This window comes from Taeniopygia guttata, chromosome 30, assembly GCF_048771995.1.
Source record: "Taeniopygia guttata chromosome 30, bTaeGut7.mat, whole genome shotgun sequence".
Taxonomy (NCBI): Eukaryota; Metazoa; Chordata; class Aves; order Passeriformes; family Estrildidae; genus Taeniopygia; species Taeniopygia guttata.
In genome coordinates, this window is record NC_133055.1 from 1,428,721 (window position 1) to 1,452,985 (window position 24,265).

The 24,265-nt window shown below is 46.3% G+C and overlaps 1 protein-coding gene across 2 annotated transcripts in view; it reads right to left on the reverse strand.

The window, feature by feature from the left end:
• ATP13A1 (ATPase 13A1) overlaps positions 1 to 24,203 on the reverse strand; it is a 59,064-nt gene extending 34,861 nt beyond the window's left edge. The window contains exons 1-10 of one of the 2 annotated variants that reach the window (XM_072919750.1): positions 23,857 to 24,202; positions 19,944 to 20,033; positions 17,055 to 17,245; positions 16,732 to 16,804; positions 13,711 to 13,866; positions 12,790 to 12,859; positions 10,366 to 10,472; positions 6,650 to 6,779; positions 5,102 to 5,157; positions 3,817 to 3,943 (exon numbers count right to left, since the gene is read on the reverse strand). In XM_072919750.1, coding sequence (XP_072775851.1) covers positions 3,817 to 3,943; positions 5,102 to 5,157; positions 6,650 to 6,779; positions 10,366 to 10,472; positions 12,790 to 12,859; positions 13,711 to 13,866; positions 16,732 to 16,804; positions 17,055 to 17,245; positions 19,944 to 20,033; positions 23,857 to 24,135 — 1,279 coding nt within the window. In that variant the 5' untranslated portion in view covers positions 24,136 to 24,202. Of the gene's footprint in view, positions 1 to 3,816; positions 3,944 to 5,101; positions 5,158 to 6,649; positions 6,780 to 10,365; positions 10,473 to 12,789; positions 12,860 to 13,710; positions 13,867 to 16,731; positions 16,805 to 17,054; positions 17,246 to 19,943; positions 20,034 to 23,856 lie in introns of both variants that reach the window. The other variant, XM_072919749.1, reaches the window with a different exon arrangement.
• Between the last annotated feature and the right edge of the window lie 62 nt (positions 24,204 to 24,265).

Here is a 24,265-nt window from a genome sequence, read left to right on the forward strand (position 1 = left end):
GGGGAAAAACGGGATCAGAGTGGGGAAAAAGGGGAAGAAAAGGGGAAAAATGGGATCACAACGGGGAAAAGAGGGATCAGAGTGGGGAAAAAGGGAAGAAAATGGAAAAAACGGGATCAGAGTGGGGAAAAAGGGGAAGAGAATGGGAAAAACAGGATCAGAGTGGGAAAAAACGGGGTCACAACGGGGAAAAACGGGATCAGAGTGGGGAAAAAGGGGAAGAAAATGGGAAAAACGGGATCAGAGTGGGAAAAAACGGGGTCACAACGGGGAAAAACGGGATCAGAGTGGGGAAAAAGGGGAAGATAATGGGAAAAACGGGATCAGAGGGGGGAAAAACGGGATCAGAGTGGGGAAAAAGGGGAAGAAAATGGGAAAAACGGGGTCACAATGGGGAAAAAGGGGAAGAAAATGGGAAAAACGGGATCAGAGTGGGGAAAAAGGGGAAGAAAATGGGAAAAATGGGATCAGAGTGGGGAAAAGAGGGATCAGAGTGGGGAAAAAGGGGAAGAAAATGGGAAAAACGGGGTCACAATGGGGAAAAACGGGATCAGAGTGGGGAAAAGGAGGAAGAAAATGGTAAAAACGGGATCAGAGTGGGGAAAAACGGGATCAGAGTGGGGAAAAAGAGGAAGAAAATGGAAAAAATGGGATCAGAGTGGGGAAAAGGGGAAGAAAATGGGGAAAACAGGATCAGAGTGGGGAAAAGGGGAAGAAAATGGGAAAAACGGGGTCACAATGGGGAAAAATGGGATCAGAGCGGGGAAAAAGGGGAAGAAAATGGGAAAAACGGGATCAGAGTGGGGAAAAATGGAGTCACAACGGGGAAAAACGGGATCAGAGTGGGGAAAAGAGGGATCAGAGTGGGGAAAAAGGGAAGAAAATGGAAAAAACGGGATCAGAGTGGGGAAAAAGGGGAATGAAATGGGAAAAATGAGATCAGAGTGGGGAAAAAGGGGAAGAAAATGGAAAAACGGGATCAGAGTGGGAAAAAACGGGGTCACAACGGGGAAAAACGGGATCAGAGTGGGGAAAAGTGGGATCAGAGTGGGGAAAAAGAGGAGGAAAATGGGAAAAACGGGATCAGAGTGGGGAAAAACGGGATCAGAGTGCGGAAAAGGAGGAAGAAAATGGGAAAAACGGGATCAGAGTGGGGAAAAAGGGGAAGAAAATGGGAAAAATGGGGTCAGAATGGGGAAAAACGGGATCAGAGTGGGGAAAACGGGATCAGAGTGGGGAAAAAGGGGAAGAAAATGGGAAAAACGGGGTCACAATGGGGAAAAAGGGGAAGAAAATGGGAAAAACGGGATCAGAGTGGGGAAAAACGGGATCAGAGTGGGGAAAAAGGGGAAGAAAATGGGAAAAACGGGGTCACAATGGGGAAAAACGGGATCAGAGTGGGGAAAAGGGAAGAAAATGGGAAAAACGGGATCAGAGTGGGGAAAAGAGGGATCAGAGTGGGGAAAAAGGGGAAGAAAATGGGAAAAACGGAATCAGAGTGGGAAAAAACGGGATCAGAGCGGGGAAAAAGGGGAAGGAAATGGGAAAAATGGGGTCAGAGTGGGGAAAAAGGGGAAGAAAAAGGGAAAATGGGATCAGAGTGGGGAAAAGAGGGATCAGAGTGGGGAAAAGGGAAGAAAATGGGAAAAACGGGATCAGAGTGGGGAAAAGGGGAAGAAAATGGGAAAAACGGGATCAGAGTGGGGAAAAAGGGGAAGAAAATGGCAAAAACGGGATCAGAGTGGGGAAAAAGGGGAAGAAAATGGAAAAAATTGGATCAGAGTGGGGAAAAGGGGAATGAAATGGGAAAAATGGGATCAGAGTGGGGAAAAGGGGAAGAAAACGGGGAAAACGGGATCAGAGTGGGGAAAAAGGGGAATGAAATGGGAAAAATGAGATCAGAGTGGGGGAAAAGGGGAATAAAATGGGAAAAAAGAGATCAGAGTGGGGAAAAGGGAAGAAAATGGGAAAAACAGGATCAGAGTGGGATAAAACGGGGTCACAACGGGGAAAAACGGGATCAGAGTGGGGAAAAAGGGGAAAATAATGGGAAAAACGGGGTCACAATGGGGAAAAAGGGGAAGAAAATGGGAGAAACGGGGTCACATTGGGGAAAAAGGGGAATAAAATGGAAAAAATGGGATCAGTGTGGGGAAAAGGGAAGAAAATGGGAAAAATGGGATCAGAGTGGGGAAAAACGGGGTCACAACGGGGAAAAAGGGGAAGAAAATGGGAAAAACGGGGTCACAATGGGGAAAAAGGGGAAGATAATGGGAAAAACGGGATCAGAGTGGGAAAAAGGGGAAGAAAATGGGAAAAATGGGATCAGAGTGGGGAAAAGGGAAGAAAATGGGAAAAACAGGATCAGAGTGGGATAAAACGGGGTCACAACGGGGAAAAGAGGGATCAGAGTGGGGGAAAAGGGGAAGAAAATGGGAAAAACGGGATCAGAGTGGGGAAAAACGGGGTCACAATGGGGAAAAACGGGATCAGAGTGGGGAAAAGGGGAAGAAAATGGGAAAAACGGGGTCACAATGGGGAAAAACGGGATCAGAGTGGGGAAAAAGGGGAAGAAAATGGGAAAAACGGGGTCACAATGGGGAAAAACGGGATCAGAGTGGGGAAAAAGGGGAAGAAAATGGGAAAAACGGGATCAGAGTGGGAAAAGAGGGATCAGAGTGGGGAAAAAGAGGAAGAAAATGGGAAAAACGGGATCAGAGTGGGAAAAAGGGGAAGATAATGGAAAAAACGGGATCAGAGTGGGGAAAAAGGGGAAGAAAATGGGAAAAACGAGGTCACAATGGGGAAAAACGGGATCAGAGTGGGGAAAAGGGAAGAAAATGGGAAAAATGGGATCAGAGTGGGGAAAAAAGGGAAGAAAATGGGAAAAACGGGGTCACAATGGGGAAAAACGGGATCAGAGTGGGGAAAAGGGAAGAAAATGGGAAAAACAGGATCAGAGTGGGATAAAATGGGGTCACAACGGGGAAAAAGGGGAAGAAAATGGAAATAACGGGATAAGAGTGGGGAAAAAGAGGAAGAAAATGGGAAAAATGGGATCAGAGTGGGGAAAAGGGAAGAAAATGGAAAAAACGGGATCAGAGTGGGGAAAAAGGGGAATGAAGTGGGAAAAATGAGATCAGAGTGGGGGAAAAGGGGAATGAAACGGGAAAAATGAGATCAGAGTGGGGAAAAAGGGGAAGAAAATGGGAGAAACGGGATCAGAGTGGGGAAAAGAGGGATCAGAGTGGGGGAAAAGGGGAAGAAAATGGGAAAAACGGGATCAGAGTGGGGAAAAAGAGGAAGAAAATGGGAAAAACGGGATCAGAGTGGGAAAAAACGGGGTCACAACGGGGAAAAACGGGATCAGAGTGGGGAAAAGGGGGATTGCGATGGGGAAAAACAGGATCAGAGTGGGATAAAACGGGGTCACAACAGGGAAAAACGGGATTAGAGTGGGGAAAAGGGGAAGAAAATGGGAAAAACGGGGTCACAATGGGGAAAAGGAGGAAGAAAATGGGAAAAATGGGGTCACAATGGGGAAAAACGGGATCAGAGTGGGGAAAAGGGAAGAAAATGGGAAAAACGGGATCAGAGTGGGAAAAAACGGGGTCACAACGGGGAAAAACGGGATCAGAGTGGGAAAAGGGGGATTGCGATGGGGAAAAACAGGAACAAAATGGGGAAAAATGGGAACAAAATGGGGAAAAAGGGGATCAGAGTGGGAAAAACGGGATCACAACGGGGTCAGGATCAGGGAACATCCCTCGGGGATCCCTCCAGCTGCCGGAATTCTGGGAATTCCGGGATCCCCACCCTGGATCCAGACGTAGGCGGCGGCGGCGATGGCGAAGACGAGGAGGAAGAGGATGAAGATGAAGGTCTCCAGGTTGTTGGCTGTGACCCTCTTCACCCCAAACAGGATCGTCCGGAGCAGCTTTCCCTGGAAAAGCAGCCCTGCTCAGGAATTCCATGGAAATTCTTTCGGAATTCCTTAAAAATTCCTTAAAACAACCACGGAATTCCTTTCAAATCCTTAAAATCCCCCAAATCCCCTCAGAATCCTACAAAATTCCTTCAAAATCCCACAGAATTCCTTAAATAACCACGGAATTCCATTCAAATCCTACAGGATTCCTTAAAATCCCCCAAAATCCCCTCAGAATCCTACAAAATTCCTTCAAAATCCCACAGAATTCCTTAAATAACCACAGAATTCCATTCAAATCCTACAGGATTCCTTAAAATCCCCCAAATCCCCTCAGAATCCTACAGAATTCCTTCAAAATCCCACAGAATTCCTTAAACAACCACGGAATTCCATTCAAATCCTACAGGATTCCTTAAAATCCCCCAGATCCCCTCAGAATCCTACAAAATTCCTTCAAAATCCCACAGAATTCCTTAAACAACCACGGAATTCCTTTCAAATCCTACAGGATTCCTTCAAATCCCCCAAATCCCCTCAGAATCCTACGAAATTCCTTCAAAATCCCACAGAATTCCTTAAACAACCACGGAATTCCATTCAAATCCTACAGGATTCCTTAAAATCCCCCAAAATCCCCTCAGAATCCTACGAAATTCCTTCAAAATCCCACAGAATTCCTTAAACAACCACGGAATTCCTTTCAAATCCTACAGGATTCCTTCAAATCCCCCAAAATCCCCTCAGAATCCTACAAAATTCCTTCAAAATCCCACAGAATTCCTTAAACAACCACGGAATTCCATTCAAATCCTACAGGATTCCTTAAAATCTCCCAAAATCCCCTCAGAATCCTACAAAATTCCTTCAAAATCCCACAGAATTCCTTAAACAACCACGGAATTCCATTCAAATCCTACAGGATTCCTTCAAATCCCCCAAATCCCTTCAAAATCCTTCGGATTCCTTCCGAATTCTGCGGGATTCCTTCCGGAGGAACACGGAATGGGAATTCTGACTCTGGGAAAAAGCCTGGAATTCCTTTGGGCCTTGGGAATTCTTCCCCATTCCCGACCTTCTCCTTAATTCCTCCCTCTCTTCCTGAGCCCCACTGCCCGGAATTCCCGGGAATTCCCAGGAATTCCCGGGAATTCCCAGGAATTCCCGGCTCACCTGGGAGGTGTTGAAGCCGGTGCGGAGGGCGTAGGCCAGGCACCCGTTATCCACGGCTGTGGAGGGGAAAAAAAAAAATCCAGGGAATTCCCAGGAAATCCCAAGGAATTCCCCAGGAAATCCAATCAGGAAATCCCCCCCTCCAAGGGAATTCCTGGGAATTTCGGGATGGCAATCTTGGAATATCTGTTTCCCGGGAATATCTCTGTTTCCTGGGAATGCGGGGCGGGATTGGCTCAGTTTCCTGGGAATGCCAGGTGGAAACAGCTCAGTTTCCCGGGATCGCAGGGTGGGAATGAGTTTCCTGGGATTCTCCCCATCTCCCGGGATTCCCCCCATTTCCTGGGATTCCCCCCATTTCCCGGGATTCTCCCCGTTTCCTGGGATTCCCCCCATTTCCCGGGATGCCCTGTTTTCCCGGGACGCTCCCCGTTTTTCCGGGATGCCCGGTTTTCCTGGGATTCTCCCCATTTCCCGGGATTCTCCCCATTTCCTGGAAACGTGGGACAGGAATGACTCAGTTTCCCGGGATTCTCCCTGTTTCCCAGGAACACCAGGAACAGGAATCTCCCCATTTCCTGGGATTCTCCCCGTTTCCCGGGATTCTCCGCATTTTCCGGGATTTCCCCCATTTCCCAGGATTCTCCCCATTTCCCGGAATTCTCCCCATTTCCCGGGATTCTCCCCATTTCCTGGGATTCTCCCCGTTTCCCAGGATTTTCCCCGTTTCCCGGAACGCTCCCCATTTCCCGGGATGCCTGGTTTTCCCGGGATTCTCCCCATCTCCCGGAATTCCCCCCATCTCCGGGACGCTCCCCGCTTCCCGGGACTCTCCCCGTTTTCCAGGGATGCCCGGTTTTCCTGGGATTCTCCCCGTTTCCTGGGATTCCCCCCATTTCCCAGGATTCTCCCCATTTCCTGGAAACGTGGGGCAGGAATGACTCCGTTTTCCTGGATTCTCCCTGTGTCCCAGGAACACCAGGAACAGGAATCTCCCCATTTCCCGGGATTCCTGGTTTTCCCGGGATTCTCCCCATCTCCCGGGATTCTCCCCATTTCACGGGATTCTCCCCGTTTCCCGGGACGGCCCCGTTTTCCCGGGATGCCCGGTTTTCCCGGGATTCCCCCCGTTTTTCCTGGGATTCCCCCCATTTTCTGGGATTCCCCCCATTTCCCGGGATTCTCCCCATTTCCCAGGATTCTCCCCATCTCCCGGGATTCTCCCCATCTCCCCGGATGCCCGGTTTTTCCGGGATGCCCCCATTTCCTGGGATTCCTGGTTTTCCCGGGACTCTCCCCATTTCCCGGGATTCTCCCCATTTCCCGGGATTCTCCCCATTTCCCGGGATTCTCCCCATTTCCCGGGATTTCTGGGACTCTCCCCATTTCCCGGTTTTCCCGGGACGCCCGGTTTTCCCGGGATGCCCGGTTTTCCCGGGATTCCCGGTTTTCCCGGGATTCTCCCCATTTCCTGGTTTTCCCGGGATTCCCCCCATTTCCCGGTTTTCCCGTTTTTCCCGTTTTTCCCGTTTTTCCCGTTTGGCTCACGCCGGAGGCCGGCGGCGGCGCGGGGCGGGGGCAGGTGCTGGATGAGCCGCGTGCCCCCGAACAGCACGTGCAGCCGCCCGTCCTGCGCCAGGTCCAGCTCCCGCTCGGGGCTCAGCCCCTCCACCGGCTCCTGCGGGAACGGGAACCGGAATTCCCGTGGGAACGTGGAATTCCCGTGGGAACGGGGCACGGGGACGTGGGAATACAGGAATTCCCTGGGAATGGGGCACGGGGACGTGGGAATACAGGAATTCCCTGGGAACGGGGCACGGGGACATGGGAATGGGGACTGGGAATGTGGGAATGGGGCACGGGGACGTGGGAATGGGGACTGGGACGTGGGAATACAGGAATTCCCTGGGAATGGGGACTGGGAACGGGGGAATGGGGACTGGGAATGTGGGAATGGGGCACAGGGACGTGGGAATTCCCATGGGAATGGGGCACGGGAATGTGGGAATGGGGCACGGGGACGGGGGAATTCCCCTGGGAATGGGGACTGGGAACGTGGGAATACAGGAATTCCCTGGGAATGGGGACTTGGAATGTCGGAATGGGGACTGGGTACGTGGGAATGGGGACTGGGAATGTGGGAATGGGGCAATGGAACATGGGAATTCCTGTGGGAATGGGGCATGGGAACGTGGGAATACAGGAATTCCCTGGGAATGGGGCACGGGAACGGGGGAATGGGGACTGGGAACGTGGGAATGGGGACTGGGAATGTGGGAATGGGGACTGGGAACGTGGGAATGGGGCACGGGGACGGGGGAATGGGGCAATGGAACATGGGAATTCCCATGGGAATGGGGCACGGGAACGTGGGAATACAGGAATTCCCTGGGAATGGGGCATGGGGACATGAGAATACAGGAATTCTCTGGGAATGGGGCACGGGGACGTGGGAATACAGGAATTCCCGTGGGAACGGGCACGGGGACGTGGGAATGGGGCACGGGAACGTGGGAATACTGGAATTCCCTAGGAACAGGGCACGGGGAGGTGGGAATACAGGAATTCCTGTGGGAACGGGCACGGGGACGTGGGAATGGGGCACGGGAACGTGGGAATACAGGAATTCCCTGGGAATGGGGCATGGGGACATGGGAATACAGGAATTCCCTGGGAACAGGGCACGGGGACGTGGGAATACAGGAATTCCCGTGGGAACGGGCACGGGGACGGGGGAATGGGGCATGGGGACGTGGGAATGGGGACTGGGAACAGGGGAATTCCCACGGGAATGGGGCACGGGGACGGGGGAATGGGGACTGGGAATGAGGGAATGGGGCAATGGAACATGGGAATTCCCGTGCGAATGGGGCACGGGAACATGGGAATACAGGAATTCCCTGGGAATGGGGACTTGGAACATGGGAATGGGGACTGGGAACATGGGAATGGGGCACAGGAACATGGGAATGGGGCAATGGAACATGGGAATTCCTCTGGGAATGGGGACTGGGAACGCGGGAATGGGGCAATGGAACATGGGAATGAGGACTAGGAACATGGGAATTCCCATGGGAATGGGGATACAGGAATTCCCTGGGAATGGGGACTGGGAATGTGGGAATGGGGACTGGGAACATGAGAATTCCCATGGGAATGGGGACTGGGAACGTGGGAATTCCCATGGGAATGGGGACTGGGAACGTGGGAATGGGGCATGGGAACATGAGAATTCCCATGGGAATGGGGACTGGGAACGTGGGAATTCCCGTGAGTATGGGACAGGGAATTCCTGTGGGAATGGACATGGACACGGAATTCCCATGGGAATGGGGGCAGGGATCCAGGGAATTCTGCTGGGAATGGGGGCAGGATTCCAGGAATTCCCATGGGAACGGGGACACGGATCAGGAAACTCCACCAGGAACGGGGCAGGGATCCAGGGAACTCCAGCCAGGAACACGCCCCAATTCCCATTTTCCCCCCCGATTTTTCCCACTTCTTTCCCAAGTTTTTCCCATTTTTGTTCCATTTCTTTCCCAACTTTTTGTCCCACTTCTTTCCCAAGTTTTTCCCGTTTTCGTCCAATTTTTTCCCAAGTTTTTGTCCCACTTCTTTCCCAAGCTTTTCCCATTTTTGTCCCATTTCTTTCCCAAGTTTTTGTCCCACTTCTTTCCCAAGCTTTTCCCATTTTTGTCCCATTTCTTTCCCAAGTTTTTGTCCCACTTCTTTCCCAAGCTTTTCCCATTTTTGTCCCATTTCCCCCCCGATTTTTCCCGTTTCTTTCCCAAGTTTTTCCCATTTTCGTTCCATTTCTTTCCCAAGTTTTTGTCCCACGCCATTCCCAATTTTTTCCCGTTTTTGTCCCATTTCATTCCCAAGTTTTTGTCCCATTTGCTCCCCAGTTTTTTCCCGTTTCCCTCCCACATTTTTCCCCGATTTTCTCCCGTTTCTTTCCCAAGCTTTTCCCATTTTTGTTCCATTTCTTTCCCAAGTTTTTGTCCCACTTCTTTCCCAAGCTTTTCCCATTTTTGTTCCATTTCTTTCCCAAGTTTTTGTCCCTTGCCATTCCCAAGCTTTTCCCATTTTCGTCCAATTTCTTTCCCAAGTTTTTGTCCCACTTCTTTCCCAAGCTTTTCCCATTTTTGTTCCATTTCTTTCCCAAGTTTTTGTCCCACTTCTTTCCCAAGCTTTTCCCATTTTTGTCCCATTTCTTTCCCGAGTTTTTGTCCCACTTCTTTCCCAAGCTTTTCCCCATTTTGTTCCATTTCTTTCCCAAGTTTTTGTCCCACTTCTTTCCCAAGCTTTTCCCATTTTTGTCCCATTTCTTTCCCAAGTTTTTGTCCCACTTCTTTCCCAAGTTTTTCCCATTTTTGTCCCATTTCTTTCCCAAGTTTTTGTCCCACTTCTTTCCCAAGTTTTTGTCCCATGCCATTCCCAAGTTTTTCCCGTTTTCGTCCAATTTTTTCCCAAGTTTTTGTCCCACTTCTTTCCCAAGCTTTTCCCATTTTTGTTCCATTTCTTTCCCAAGTTTTTGTCCCACTTCTTTCCCAAGCTTTTCCCATTTTTGTTCCATTTCTTTCCCAAGTTTTTGTCCCACTTCTTTCCCAAGCTTTTCCCATTTTTGTTCCATTTCTTTCCCAAGTTTTTGTCCCATGCCATTCCCAAGTTTTTCCCGTTTTCGTCCAATTTTTTCCCAAGTTTTTTTCCCGTTCGCTCCCCAGTTTTTTCCCGTTTCCCTCCCACATTTTTCCCCGATTTTCTCCCGTTTCTTTCCCAAGCTTTTCCCATTTTTGTCCCATTTCTTTCCCAAGTTTTTGTCCCACGCCATTCCCAAGTTTTTCCTGTTTTCGTCCAATTTTTTCCCAAGTTTTTGTCCCATTCGCTCCCCAGTTTTTTCCCGTTTCCCTCCCACATTTTTCCCCGATTTTCTCCCGTTTCTTTCCCAAGTTTTTCCCATTTTTGTTCCATTTCTTTCCCAAGTTTTTGTCCCACTTCTTTCCCAAGCTTTTCCCATTTTTGTCCCATTTCTTTCCCAAGTTTTTGTCCCACTTCTTTCCCAAGCTTTTCCCATTTTTGTTCCATTTCTTTCCCAAGTTTTTGTCCCATGCCATTCCCAAGTTTTTCCCGTTTTCGTCCAATTTTTTCCCAAGTTTTTTTCCCGTTCGCTCCCCAGTTTTTTCCCGTTTCCCTCCCACATTTTTCCCCGATTTTCTCCCGTTTCTTTCCCAAGTTTTTCCCGGATTTTCCCGGTTTTTCCGCACCTTCATCTGCGGCACGGACTCTCCGGTCAGCATCGCCTCATCCACCACGCAGCGGCCTCGCAGCAGGAGGAGGTCACAGGGCACCAAATTCTCCTGGGGGGAGCGGCCTGAGGGCAGAAATTCCCAAATTCCCAACATTCCCAAGCCAAACCCATCCGTTTTCCCGCTTTTCCCACTCCAAGACCCACAATTTTCCTGTTTTTTCCCATTCCAAAACCCACAATTTTCCCGTTTTTGCCACTCCAAAATTCACGATTTTCCCTTTTCTCCCATTCCAAAATCTACAATTTTCCCATTTTTCCCACTCCAAAATCCACGATTTCCCTGTTTTTCCCTTTCTAAAATCCACGATTTTCCCGTTTTTCCCATTCCAAAATCTACAATTTTCCCATTTTCCCCACTCCAAATTCCACGTTTTTCCCGTTTTTCCCACTCCAAAACCCAACGTTTTTCCCGTTTTGCCCACTTCAAATTCCACGTTTTTCCCATTTTTCCCACTTCAAAATCCACAATTTTCCCATTTCTCCCACTGCAAAATCCACGATTTTCCCTTTTTTCCCATTCCAAAATCTACAATTTTCCCATTTTTCCCACTCCAAATTCCACGTTTTTCCCATTTTTCCCACTGCAAAATCCACGATTTTCCATTTTTTCCCATTCCAAAATCTACAATTTTCCCATTTTTCCCACTTCAAAACCCACAATTTTCCCATTTTCCCATTCCAAAATCCATGATTTTCCCATTTCTCCCACTGCAAAATCCACGATTTTCCCTTTCTTCCCATTCCAAAATCTACAATTTTCCCATTTTTCCCACTCCAAAATCCACGATTTCCCTGTTTTTCCCACTCCAAAACCCACGTTTTTCCCTTTTCTCCCATTCCAAAATCCAAAATTTTCCCATTTAACTCACCCCAAAATCCATCCATTTTCCCATTTTTCCTACTCCAAAATCCACGATTTCCCTGTTTTCCCTTTCTAAAATCCACGATTTTCCCGTTTTTCCCACTCCAAAACCCACGTTTTTCCCGTTTTTTCCACTCCAAATCCCACGTTTTTCCCATTTTTCCCACTTCAAAATCCACAATTTTCCCATTTTTCCCACTGCAAAATCCACGATTTTCCCTTTTTTCCCGTTCCAAAATCTACAATTTTCCCATTTCTCCCACTGCAAAATCCACGATTTTCCCTTTTTTCCCATTCCAAAATCTACAATTTTCCCATTTTTCCCACTCCAAAATCCACGTTTTTCCCATTTTTCCCACTCCAAATTCCACGTTTTTCCCATTTTTCCCACTGCAAAATCCACGATTTCCCTGTTTTTCCCTTTCTAAAATCCACGATTTTCCCGTTTTTCCCACTCCAAAACCCATGTTTCTCCCGTTTTTCCCACTTCAAAATCCACAATTTTCCCATTTCTCCCACTGCAAAATCCACAATTTTCCCTTTTTTCCCATTCCAAAATCTACAATTTTCCCATTTTTCCCACTCCAAATTCCACATTTTTCCCATTTTTCCCACTGCAAAATCCACTATTTTCCTGTTTTTCCCATTCCAAAATTCATGATTTTTCCATTTTTCCCACCGCAAAATCCACGATTTTCCCGTTTTTCCCACTCCAAAACCCACGTTTTTCCCGTTTTTCCCACTTCAAATTCCACGTTTTTCCCATTTTTCCCACTGCAAAATCTACAATTTTCCCATTTTTCCCACTCCAAATTCCACGTTTTTCCCATTTTTCCCACTGCAAAATCTACAATTTTCCCATTTTTCCCACTCCAAAATCCACGTTTTTCCCGTTTTTCCCACTTCAAATTACACGTTTTTCCCAATTTTCCCACTTCAAAATCCACAATTTTCCCATTTTTCACACTCCAAATTCCACGTTTTTCCCATTTTTCCCACTGCAAAATCCACGATTTTCCCTTTTTTCCCATTCCAAAATCTACAATTTTCCCATTTTTCCTACCACAAAATCCACGATTTTCCCATTTTTCCCACTGCAAAATCCACGATTTTCCCATTTTTCCCACTCCAGAAACATCCCCAGGAATTCCTGGAATTCCGGGAATTCCGGGAGTCGAAGGATTTGATGGGAGGATGGTGGAAAAGCAGGACATTCCAGGAAAAAAAATTGGAAAATCCCGGAAATAAAACCTCAAATTATCCCAGTCCAGCCCTGCAAATCCCAGGAAAATTCTGAGGGGAATTCCCTGAAAATGGGAATCGAAGTCCTCAGAATTCCACTTCATTCCAAGGGGAGAAATTCCAATTTTTAGGGGATTTTTCCATGAAAACCCCCATTTTAAGGGCGTTTCCCACTAAAAATCCCATTTTTGCAGAGGGTTTTCTACGGGAACTCCCATTTTAAATGCGCTTTCCGTGGAAATTCCCATTTTCCCGTGAGAATTCCCATTTTTTTACCGATGGAAACGATGTCCCCGGCGATGATCTCATCGCTGGAAATCGGGCGCCACTTCCGGTTCCTGTAGACCTGGAATTCCCAAAAAAATAAAATAAAATAAAATAAAATAAAATAAAATGAAATAAAATAAAATAAAATAAAATAAAATAAAAAATAAAATAAAAAATAAAATAATAAAATAAAATAAAATAAAAAATAAAATAAAATAAAAAAAAAATAAAATAAAAAAAAATAAAATAAAATATAAAATAAAATAAAAAATAAAATAAAATAAAATAAAAAATAATAAAATAAAATAAAATAAAATAAAAAATAAAATAAAATAAAAAATAAAATAAAATAAAATAAAATAGATAAAATAGAAAAGAAAATAAAATATAAAATAAAAAAATAAAAAAAAATAAAATAAAAAAATAAAAAAAATAAATAAAATAAAAAATAAAATAAAATAAAAAATAATAAAATAAAATAAAATAAAATAAAAAATAAAATAAAATAAAATAAAATAGATAAAATAAAAAAAAATTAAAAAATTAAAAAAAATAAAATAAAATAAAAAAATAAAATTGAATAAAATTAAATAAAAAATTAAAAATAAAATAAAATATAAAATAAAATAAAATAAAATAAAATAAAATAAAATAAAATAAAAAATAAAATAAAAAAAATAAAATCAAAAAATAAAATAAAATAAAATAAAATAAAAATAAAATAAAAATAAAATAAAATAAAATAAAATAAAATAAAATAAAATAAAAACCACAAAAAACCAAAAAAAAACCAAACAAAAAAACACCAAACCAAAACAAAAACATCCCAATTTTTGGGCGGAAATGAGCGGGAAAAGCGGCCGGGCCGGGGGGGAAAACCGGTAATTTTTGTCGGGAGCGGGGCGGAATTCCCGGAATTCCATGTTTTACCTGGATGGGGAAGGGCTTGTTGCCCATTTTCCGGATTTCCGAGAGGTTTCGGAGCTGCTGCTGCACCAGGGAGGCCTCGAAGGCCACGAGCATGGAGAGGGTGAAGAGGCTGTAGTACCAAAACTCGTCCAGGCACCACAGCCCCACGCAGAGAACCTGGGAAAAACACCAAAAATCCGGGAATTCCGCCCAGAAAAGCCTCCTGGGAATGCGGGAAAGCGGCCCGGAAAAGGAGCTCGGAAACTTCGGGAAAAGCAGCCCAGGAATTCGCCCCAGAATCCAGCCCAGATCCTCCAGATTCCATCCCGCAAACTTGGGAATGCAGCCTGGAAATTTGGGAATGCAGCCTGGAAACTTGGGAATGCATCCCGGAAAAGTGTCCCAGAAACTTGGGAATGCATCCCGGAAAAGTGTCCCAGAAACTTGGGAATGCATCCTGGAAAAGGATCCCGGAAACTCGGGAATGCAGCCCAGAAACTTGGGAATGCATCCTGGAAAAGTGTCCCAGAAACTTGGGAATGCATCCTGGAAAAGTGTCCCAGAAACTTGGGAATGCATCCTGGAAAAGGATCCCGGAAACTCGGGAATGCAGCCCAGAAACTTGGGAATGTAGCCGAGAAATTTGGGAATGCATCCCAGAAAAGTGTCCAGAAACTTGGGAATGCATCCTGGAAAAGTGTCCCGGAAACTCGGGAATGCAGCCCGGAAATTTGGGAATGCGTCCTGGAAATGCATCCCTGGTAATTCACCCCAAATCCTTGGGAATGTGTCCTGGAATCCACCCCAGAATCCATCCCAGATCCTCCAGATTCCATCCCAGAAACTTGGGAATGCATCCTGGAAAAGGATCCCGGAAACTTGGGAATGCATCCCGGAAAAGGATCCCGGAAACTTGGGAATGCAGCCCAGAAACTTGGGAATGTAGCTGAGAAATTTGGGAATGCATCCCGGAAAAGTGTCCAGAAATTTGGGAATGCATCCTGGAAAAGTGTCCCAGAAACTTGGGAATGCATCCTGGAAAAGGATCCTGGAAACTCGGGAATGCAGCCCAGAAACTTGGGAATGCAGCTGAGAAATTTGGGAATGCATCCCGGAAAAGTGTCCCAGAAACTTGGGAATGCAGCCCGGAAAAGTGTCCCAGGAATTTGGGAATGCATCCCGGAAAAGTGTCCCAGAAACTTGGGAATGCATCCAGGAAAAGTGTCCCAGGAATTTGGGAATGCATCCCGGAAAAGTGTCCCAGAAATTTGGGAATGCATCCCGGAAAAGGATCCCGGAAACTCGGGAATGCAGCCCAGAAACTTGGGAATGCAGCCTGGAAATTTGGGAATGCAGCCTGGAAAAGGAATCCCAGGAATTTGGGAATGCATCCTGGAAAAGGATCCCGGAAACTCGGGAATGCAGCCCAGAAACTTGGGAATGTAGCCTGGAAATTTGGGAATGCAGCCCGGAAATTTGGGAATGCAGCCTGGAAATTTGGGAATGTATCCTGGAAAAGTGTCCCAGAAACTTGGGAATGCATCCTAAAAAAGGATCCCGGAAACTCGGGAATGCAGCCCAGAAACTTGGGAATGTAGCCTGGAAATTTGGGAATGCAGCCTGGAAATTTGGGAATGCAGCCTGGAAATTTGGGAATGCATCCCAGAAAAGTGTCCCAGAAACTTGGGAATGCATCCTGGAAAAGTGTCCAGAAACTTGGGAATGCAGCCCGGAAAAGTGTCCCAGAAACTTGGGAATGCATCCCGGAAAAGTGTCCAGAAACTTGGGAATGCATCCTGGAAAAGGATCCCGGAAACTCGGGAATGCAGCCCAGAAACTTGGGAATGCAGCTGAGAAATTTGGGAATGTATCCCGGAAAAATCTCCCAGAAACTTGGGAATGCAGCCTGGAAAAGGATCCCGGAAACTTGGGAATGCAGCCCAGAAACTTGGGAATGTAGCTGAGAAATTTGGGAATGCATCCCGGAAAAGTGTCCCAGAAACTTGGGAATGCAGCCTGGAAATTTGGGAATGCATCCCGGAAAAGTGTCCCAGAAACTTGGGAATGCAGCCCAGAAACTTGGGAATGAAGCTGAGAAACTTGGGAATGCATCCTGGAAAAGGATCCCGGAAACTCGGGAATGCAGCCCAGAAACTTGGGAATGTAGCTGAGAAATTTGGGAATGCATCCCGGAAAAGTGTCCCGGAAACTTGGGAATGCATCCTGGAAAAGGATCCCGGAAACTCGGGAATGCAGCCCAGAAACTTGGGAATGCAGCTGAGAAATTTGGGAATGCAGCCCGGAAAAGTGTCCCAGAAACTTGGGAATGCATCCCGGAAAAGTGTCCCAGAAACTTGGGAATGCATCCTGGAAAAGTGTCCAGAAACTTGGGAATGCATCCTGGAAATTTGGGAATGCATCCCGGAAAAGTGTCCCAGAAACTTGGGAATGCATCCCGGAAAAGTGTCCAGAAACTCGGGAATGCAGCCCGGAAACTTGGGAATGCAGCCGAGAAATTTGGGAATGCATCCCGGAAAAGTGTCCAGAAACTTGGGAATGCAGCCTGGAAATTTGGGAATGCAGCCTGGAAAAGTGTCCCAGAAACTTGGGAATGCATCCTGGAAATTTGGGAATGCAGCCCAGAAACTTGGGAACGCAGCCTGGAAATTTGGGAATGCAGCCTGGAAAAGGAATCCCAGGAATTTGGGAATGCATCCTGGAAAAGGATCCCGGAAACTCGGGAATGCAGCCCAGAAACTTGGGAATGCAGCTGAGAAATTTGGGAATGCATCCCGGAAAAGTGTCCCGGAAACTCGGGAATGCAGCCCAGAATTCCTGAAATTCCAGCCCAGAATCCCTGGGATTCCAGGGAAAAAGAACCAAAATTGACCCAACCCGTCCCAGAATTCCCCAGGTTTTTTCCAGGAATGGGAATTTTCCCTGGAATTATTCCCGTTTTTAGCAGATTTGGGGATTTTCCCCGAGTTTTTTCGTGGTTTTTTTCCCGATTTTTAGTTCCCGCTTTTTATTCCCGTTTTTTACCTGGAAAACGAAGAACGGAGCTGTGGCTCTTTCCTTGAAAAGCTCCAGGAATTCCGGCACCACCATTTCCGCCCTGGAAGGAGGAAAATCCTTAAAAAAATCCCAATTTTCCCACCCAAAATATCCCCAAAAAAAAAATCAGGATTCATTCCCAGAAAATCCCTCAAAACAAAATCCCAAATCCAGGAGGAAAATCCCAAATTTTTGGGAGATTTTCCAGCAGATTTTGGATTTTTTTTTTCTGGAATATTTAAAGATTTTTTTTTTCCCCAGAATATTTTGGGATATTTTCCCAAAATTTCCCCCCCCCAGGAAAAACTCACTTGTTATTCCCATATTTCCTCTCAGCTTCCCGAATTTCCTGCTCCTCCTGGAATCCTCTGGAATTCTGGTAAAATCCCAAGGGATGCTCCACAGGGAATGCCACGGGCAGGAATTGTTTTTTTCCATGGATTTCATAGGAATATTTGATTTTTTGGAATTCAAAGCTCAAAGCTTCCAACCCATCTTCACCCTGGGATAAAAAAAAAAAAAAGAGGGAAAATTTCCAAATTTCCAGTTTTTGGAAAAATTTCCAGCCTGGACAGGGCAAAAATCCTGGAATTCCAAGGGTCTCCAAAGGAAAAATCCCAAAATTCCAATTTTTTCCTGGGAGATTTTGCCTGGAATTTCCAGATTTTCCCCATTCATTGGATTTTTAAGGATAAATCCCATCAGAATTCCCAGATTTTCCCCGTTATTTGGATTTTAAGGATAAATCCCAGCAGAATTCCCAGATTTTCCCCGTTATTTGGATTTTAAGGATAAATCCCAGCAGAATTCCCAGACTTTCCCCGTTATTTGGATTTTTAAGGATAAATCCCAGCAGAATTCCCAGATTTTCCCCGTTATTTGGATTTTTAAGGATAAATCCCAGCAGAATTCCCAGATTTTTCCCCATTTTCAGGGATAAATCCCAGCAGAATTCCCAGATTTTTCCCCAATTTCAGGGATAAATCCCAGCAGAATTCCCAGATTTTCCCCAATTTTCAGGGATAAATCCCAGCAGAATTCCCAGATTTTCCCCATATTCAGGGATAAATCCCAGCAGAATTCCCAGATTTTCCCCCATTTTCAGGGATAAATCCCAGCAGAATTCCCAGATTTTTCCCCAATTTCAGGGATAAATCCCAGCAGAATTCCCAGATTTTTCCCCAATTTCAGGGATAAATCCCAGCAGAATTCCCAGATTTTTCCCCAATTTCAGGGATAAATCCCAGCAGAATTCCCAGATTTTCCCCCAATTTCAGGGATAAATCCCAGCAGAATTCCCAGATTTTCCCCATTTTCAGGGATAAATCCCAGCAGAATTCCCAGATTTTTCCCCAATTTCAGGGATAAATCCCATCAGAATTCCCAGATTTTCCCCCATTCATTGGATTTTTAAGGATAAATCCCAGCAGAATTCCCAGATTTTCCCCGTTATTTGCATTTTAAGGATAAATCCCAGCAGAATTCCCAGATTTTCCCCATTATTTGGATTTTAAGGATAAATCCCAGCAGAATTCCCAAATTTTTCCCCAATTTCAGGGATAAATCCCATCAGAATTACCTGATTTTTCCCCATTAATTGGATTTTTAAGGATAAATCCCACGGAATCCCTGATTTTTCCCATTCATTGGATTTTTAAGGATAAATCCCAGCAGAATTCCCAGATTTTCCCCAATTTCAGGGATAAATCCCTTGGAATTCCCAGATTTTTTCCCATGAATTGGATTTTTAAGGATAAATCCCAGCAGAATTCCCAGATTTTCCCCGTTATTTGGATTTTTAAGGATAAATCCCAGCAGAATTCCCAGATTTTTCCCCATTTTCAGGGATAAATCCCAGCAGAATTCCCAGATTTTCCCCGTTACTTGGATTTTAAGGATAAATCCCATCAGAATTCCCATATTTTCCCCATTTTCAGGGATAAATCCCAGCAGAATTCCCAGATTTTTTCCCCAATTTCAGGGATAAATCCCAGCAGAATTCCCAGATTTTTTTCCCCAATTTCAGGGATAAATCCCAGCAGAATTCCCAGATTTTTTCCCCATTTTCAGGGATAAATCCCTTGGAATTCCCAGATTTTTCCCATGAATTGGATTTTTAAGGATAAATCCCATCAGAATTCCCAGATTTTCCCCCAATTTCAGGGATAAATCCCAGCAGAATTCCCAGGTTTTCCCCCAATTTCAGGGATAAATCCCAGCAGAATTCCCAGATTTTTCCCCAATTTCAGGGATAAATCCCATCAGAATTCCCAGATTTTCCCCATTTTCAGGGATAAATCCCAGCAGAATTCCCTGATTTTTCACCATTCATTGGATTTTTAAGGATAAATCCCAGCAGAATTCCCAGATTTTCCCCGTTATTTGGATTTTTAAGGATAAATCCCAGCAGAATTCCCAGATTTTTCCCCAATTTCAGGGATAAATCCCAGCAGAATTCCGAGATTTTTCCCCAATTTCAGGGATAAATCCCAGCAGAATTCCGAGATTTTTCCCCAATTTCAGGGATAAATCCCAGCAGAATTCCCAGATTTTTCCCCAATTTCAGGGATAAATCCCAGCAGAATTCCCGGATTTTTCCCCATTTTCAGGGATAAATCCCAGCAGAATTCCCAGATTTTTCCCCAATTTCAGGGATAAATCCCAGCAGAATTCCCAGATTTTCCCCATTTTCAGGGATAAATCCCATCAGAATTCCCAGATTTCCCCCATTATTTGGATTTTAAGGATAAATCCCATCAGAATTCCCAGATTTTTCCCCATTTTCAGGGATAAATCCCAGCAGAATTCCCAGATTTTTCCCCAATTTTCAGGGATAAATCCCAGCAGAATTCCCAGATTTTTCCCCAATTTCAGGGATAAATCCCAGCAGAATTACCTGATTTTTCACCATTCATTGGATTTTTAAGGATAAATCCCAGCAGAATTCCCAGATTTTCCCCGTTATTTGGATTTTAAGGAAAAATCCCATCAGAATTCCCAGATTTTTCCCCGTTTTCAGGGATAAATCCCAGCAGAATTCCCAGATTTTCCCCAATTTCAGGGATAAATCCCAGCAGAATTCCCAGATTTTTCCCCGTTTTCAGGGATAAATCCCTTGGAATTCCCAGATTTTTTCCCACGAATTGGATTTTTAAGGAGGAATCCCACCGGAATTCCCGGAATTCCCGAATTTCCCTCACCTGCTCCCTGTGGATCGGCACCAATTCCACGGAGCCGTTGTTGGGGGTCGGCACCACCTTGGCCAGGGTGGCTTTTTGGGGACAGGGCTCCTGGAAAAACAGCAGGAAAATCCCTTTTTTCACCCCTTTAAAATCCCATTTTTATCCCTTCAAAATCCCTTTTTTCATCCCTTTAAAATCCCATTTTTATCCCTTCAAAATCCCTTTTTTCATCCCTTTAAAATCCCATTTTTATCCCTTCAAAATCCCTTTTTTCATCCCTTTAGAATCCCATTTTTATCCCTTCAAAATCCCTTTTTTCATCCCTTTAAAACCCCATTTTTATCCCTTCAAAATCCCTTTTTTCACCCCTTTAAAATCCCATTTTTATCCCTTCAAAATCCCTTTTTTCATCCCTTTAAAATCCCATTTTTATCCCTTCAAAATCCCTTTTTTCATCCCTTTAAAATCCCATTTTTATCCCTTCAAAATCCCTTTTTTCATCCTTTTAAAACCCCATTTTTATCCCTTCAAAATCCCTTTTTTCATCCCTTTAAAATCCCATTTTTATCCCTTCAAAATCCCTTTTTTCATCCCTTTAAAATCCCATTTTTATCCCTTCAAAATCCCTTTTTTCATCCCTTTAAAATCCCATTTTTATCCCTTCAAAATCCCTTTTTTCATCCCTTTAAACTCCCATTTTTATCCCTTAAAAATCCCTTTTTTCATCCCTTTAAAATCCCATTTTTATCCCTTCAAAATCCCTTTTTTCATCCCTTTAAAATCCCATTTTTATCCCTTCAAAATCCCTTTTTTCATCCCTTTAAAATCCCATTTTTATCCCTTCAAAATCCCTTTTTTCATCCCTTTAAAATCCCATTTTTATCCCTTCAAAATCCCTTTTTTCATCCCTTTAAAATCCCATTTTTATCCCTTAAAAATCCCTTTTTTCATCCCTTTAAAATCCCATTTTTATCCCTTAAAAATCCCTTTTTTCATCCCTTTAAAATCCCCATTTTCATCCCTTCAAAATCCCTTTTTTCATCCCTTTTAAATCCCATTTTTATCCCTTCAAAATCCCTTTTTTCATCCCTTTAAAATCCCATTTTTATCCCTTCAAAATCCCTTTTTTCATCCCTTTAAAATCCCATTTTTATCCCTTCAAAATCCCTTTTTTCATCCCTTTAAAATCCCATTTTTATCCCTTCAAAATCCCTTTTTTCATCCCTTTAAAATCCCATTTTTATCCCTTCAAAATCCCTTTTTTCATCTCTTCAAAATCCCATTTTTATCCCTTCAAAATCCCTTTTTTCATCCCTTTAAAATCCCATTTTTATCCCTTCAAAATCCCTTTTTTCATCCCTTCAAAATCCCATTTTTATCCCTTAAAAATCCCTTTTTTCATCCCTTTAAAATCCCATTTTTATCCCTTCAAAATCCCAACTTTATCCCTTTAAAACCCCAGCTTTACCCCTTTTAAATCCCAGCTTTACACCCCAAACATTCCATATTTTATCCCTTTAAAATCTTGTTTTCTCTTTAAAATCCCGACTTTAAGCCCCAAACATTCCATATTTTACCTCTTTAAAATTCCATTTTTTATCCCTTCAAAATCCAAATTTTTATTCCTTTAAAATTCCATTCTTTATGACTTTCAATGCTCTTAATTGTACTGTGAATATCCCATATTTCATTCCTTTAATAACCCACGTTTACCTGTTTAATTCATGCCCAAAATCCCCTTTAAACCCCGAACCTCCTCAGACCCCAAATCTCCCCCAAATCCCCACTCAAACCCCAAATCCCCCCAAAATCCCCTCAGCCCCAAAATCCCCTCACACCCCAAATCCCCCCAAAATCCCCTCAGACCCCAAATCTCCCCAAAATCCCCACTCAGCCCCCAAATCCCCCCAAAATCCCCTCAAACCTCAAATCCCCACTCAAACCCCAAATCCCCCCAAAATCCCCACTCAGCCCCCAAATCCCCCCAAAATCCCCTCAGCCCCAAATCTCCCCAAAATCCCCTCAGCCCCAAATCTCCCCTCAGCCCCAAAATCCTCCCTCAAACCCCAAATCCCCCAAAATCCCCCCAAAATCCCCTCAGCCCCAAATCCTCCCTCAGACCCCTCAGACCCCAAATCTCCCAAAATCCCCTCAGCCCCAAATCCTCCCTCAGACCCCTCACACCCCAAATCAGCCCCAAAATCCCCTCAAACCTCAAATCCCCCCAAAATCCCCTCAGCCCCAAATCTCCCCTCAGCCCCCAAATCCCCCCTCAGACCCAAATCCTCCCTCAAACCCCAAATCCTCCCTCAGCCCCAAATCCTCCCTCAGCCCCCTCACACCCCAAATCAGCCCCAAATCCCCTCAGACTCCAAATCCCCCCAAAATCTCCTCAGCCCCAAATCCTCCCTCAGCCCCCCTCGGGCCCCAAATCTCCCCAAAATCCCCTCAGCCCCAAATCTCCCCTCAGCCCCCCTCAGCCCCCAAATCTCCCCTCAGCCCCAAAATCCTCCCTCAAACCCCAAATCTCCCCAAAATCCCCTCAGCCCCAAATCCCCCCTCAAACCCAAAATCCCCCCAAAATCCCCTCAGCCCCAAATCCCCTCAGCCCCCAAATCTCCCCTCAGCCCCAAATCCTCCCTCAGACCCCTCAGACCCCAAATCCCCTCAGCCCCAAATCCTCCCTCAGCCCCCTCACACCCCAAATCTCCCCAAATCCCCTCAGCCCCAAATCCTCCCTCAAACCCCAAATCCCCCCAAAATCCCCCCAAACCTCAAATCTCCCCTCAGCCCCAAAATCCTCCCTCAGACTCCAAATCCCCCCAAAATCCCCCCAAACCCCAAATCCCCCCAAAATCCCCTCAGCCCCAAATCCCCCCAAAATCCCCTCAGCCCCAAATCTCCCCTCAGACCCAAATCCCCCCTCAAACCCCAAATCCCCTCAGCCCCCAAATCCCCTCAGACCCCAAATCCTCCCTCAGCCCCCAAATCCCCCCAAAATCCCCTCAGCCCCAAATCTCCCCAAAATCCCCCCAAACCCCAAATCCCCCCCAAATCCCCTCAGCCCCCAATCCCCCCAAAATCCCCCCAAACCCCAAATCCCCTCAGCCCCAAATCCTCCCTCAAACCCCAAATCCTCCCAAAATCCCCTCGGCCCCAAATTCCCCCTCAAACCCCAAATCCCCCCAAAATCCCCCCAAACCCCAAATCCCCCCTCAAACCCCAAATCTCTCCAAAATCCCCCCAAACCCCAAATCCCCCCAAAATCCCCTCAGCCCCAAATCTCCCCTCAGACTCCAAATCTCCCCAAAATCCCCTCAGACTCCAAATCTCCCCAAAATCCCCTCAGCCCCAAATCCCCTCAGACCCCAAATCCTCCCTCAGCCCCCTCAAACCCCAAATCTCCCCAAATCCCCTCAGCCCCAAATCCTCCCTCAAACGCCAAATCCTCCCTCAGCCCCCTCAGCCCCAAAATCCTCCCTCAAACTCCAAATCCCCTCAGCCCCAAATCCCCTCAGACCCCTCACACCCCAAATCTCCCCAAATTCCCTCAGCCCCAAACCCTCCCTCAGACCCCAAATCTCCCCAAATCAGCCCCAAATCCTCCCTCAGACCCCTCAGACCCCAAATCTCCCCAAATCCCCTCTCAAACCCCAAATCCCCTCAGACCCCAAATCCTCCCTCAGCCCCCTCACACCCCAAATCAGCCCCAAATCCTCCCTCAGACCCCTCAGCCCCCAAATCTCCCCAAATCCCCTCAGCCCCAAATCCCCCCTCAAACCCCAAATCCCCTCAGCCCCAAATCCCCTCAGACCCCTCAGACCCCAAATCCCCTCAGCCCCAAATCCCCTCAGACCCCTCAGACCCCAAATCCCCCCTCAGCCCCCAAATCTCCCCAAATCCCCTCCGCCCCATCCCTTCCCTCGCTCACCCTCACGCAGCTGAGCGCGCACTCGGCGTGCACCGACCAGAGCCCGGCCAGCGCCGTCAGCAGCTGCAGCGCCGCGATGGCCCCGAGCGCCAACAGCGCCGCCTCGGGCGGTCCCGCCTCCCCCGCCGCCCACAACCGCGGCCCCCACATCCACAGCCAGGCCGGGTAGAGCCCGGCGGCGAAGGGCAGCACGGTGCCGCGGAGCAGGCGCGGCCGCCGCCGGTAAAGCGTTACCGACGAGACCAGCTCGTCCTCGGGGGCCGCCGCGGCCGCCGCCATTTTCCCTCCGCCCTCACTGCGCCGCTTCCGCTTTCGCTTCCGCCTCTGCGCCTGCGCGGAGCGCGCGGTTCCCGCCTCGGGGCGGGGCGCATGCGCAGAGCGAAGAAATGGCGGCGATATGGGCGGGGCG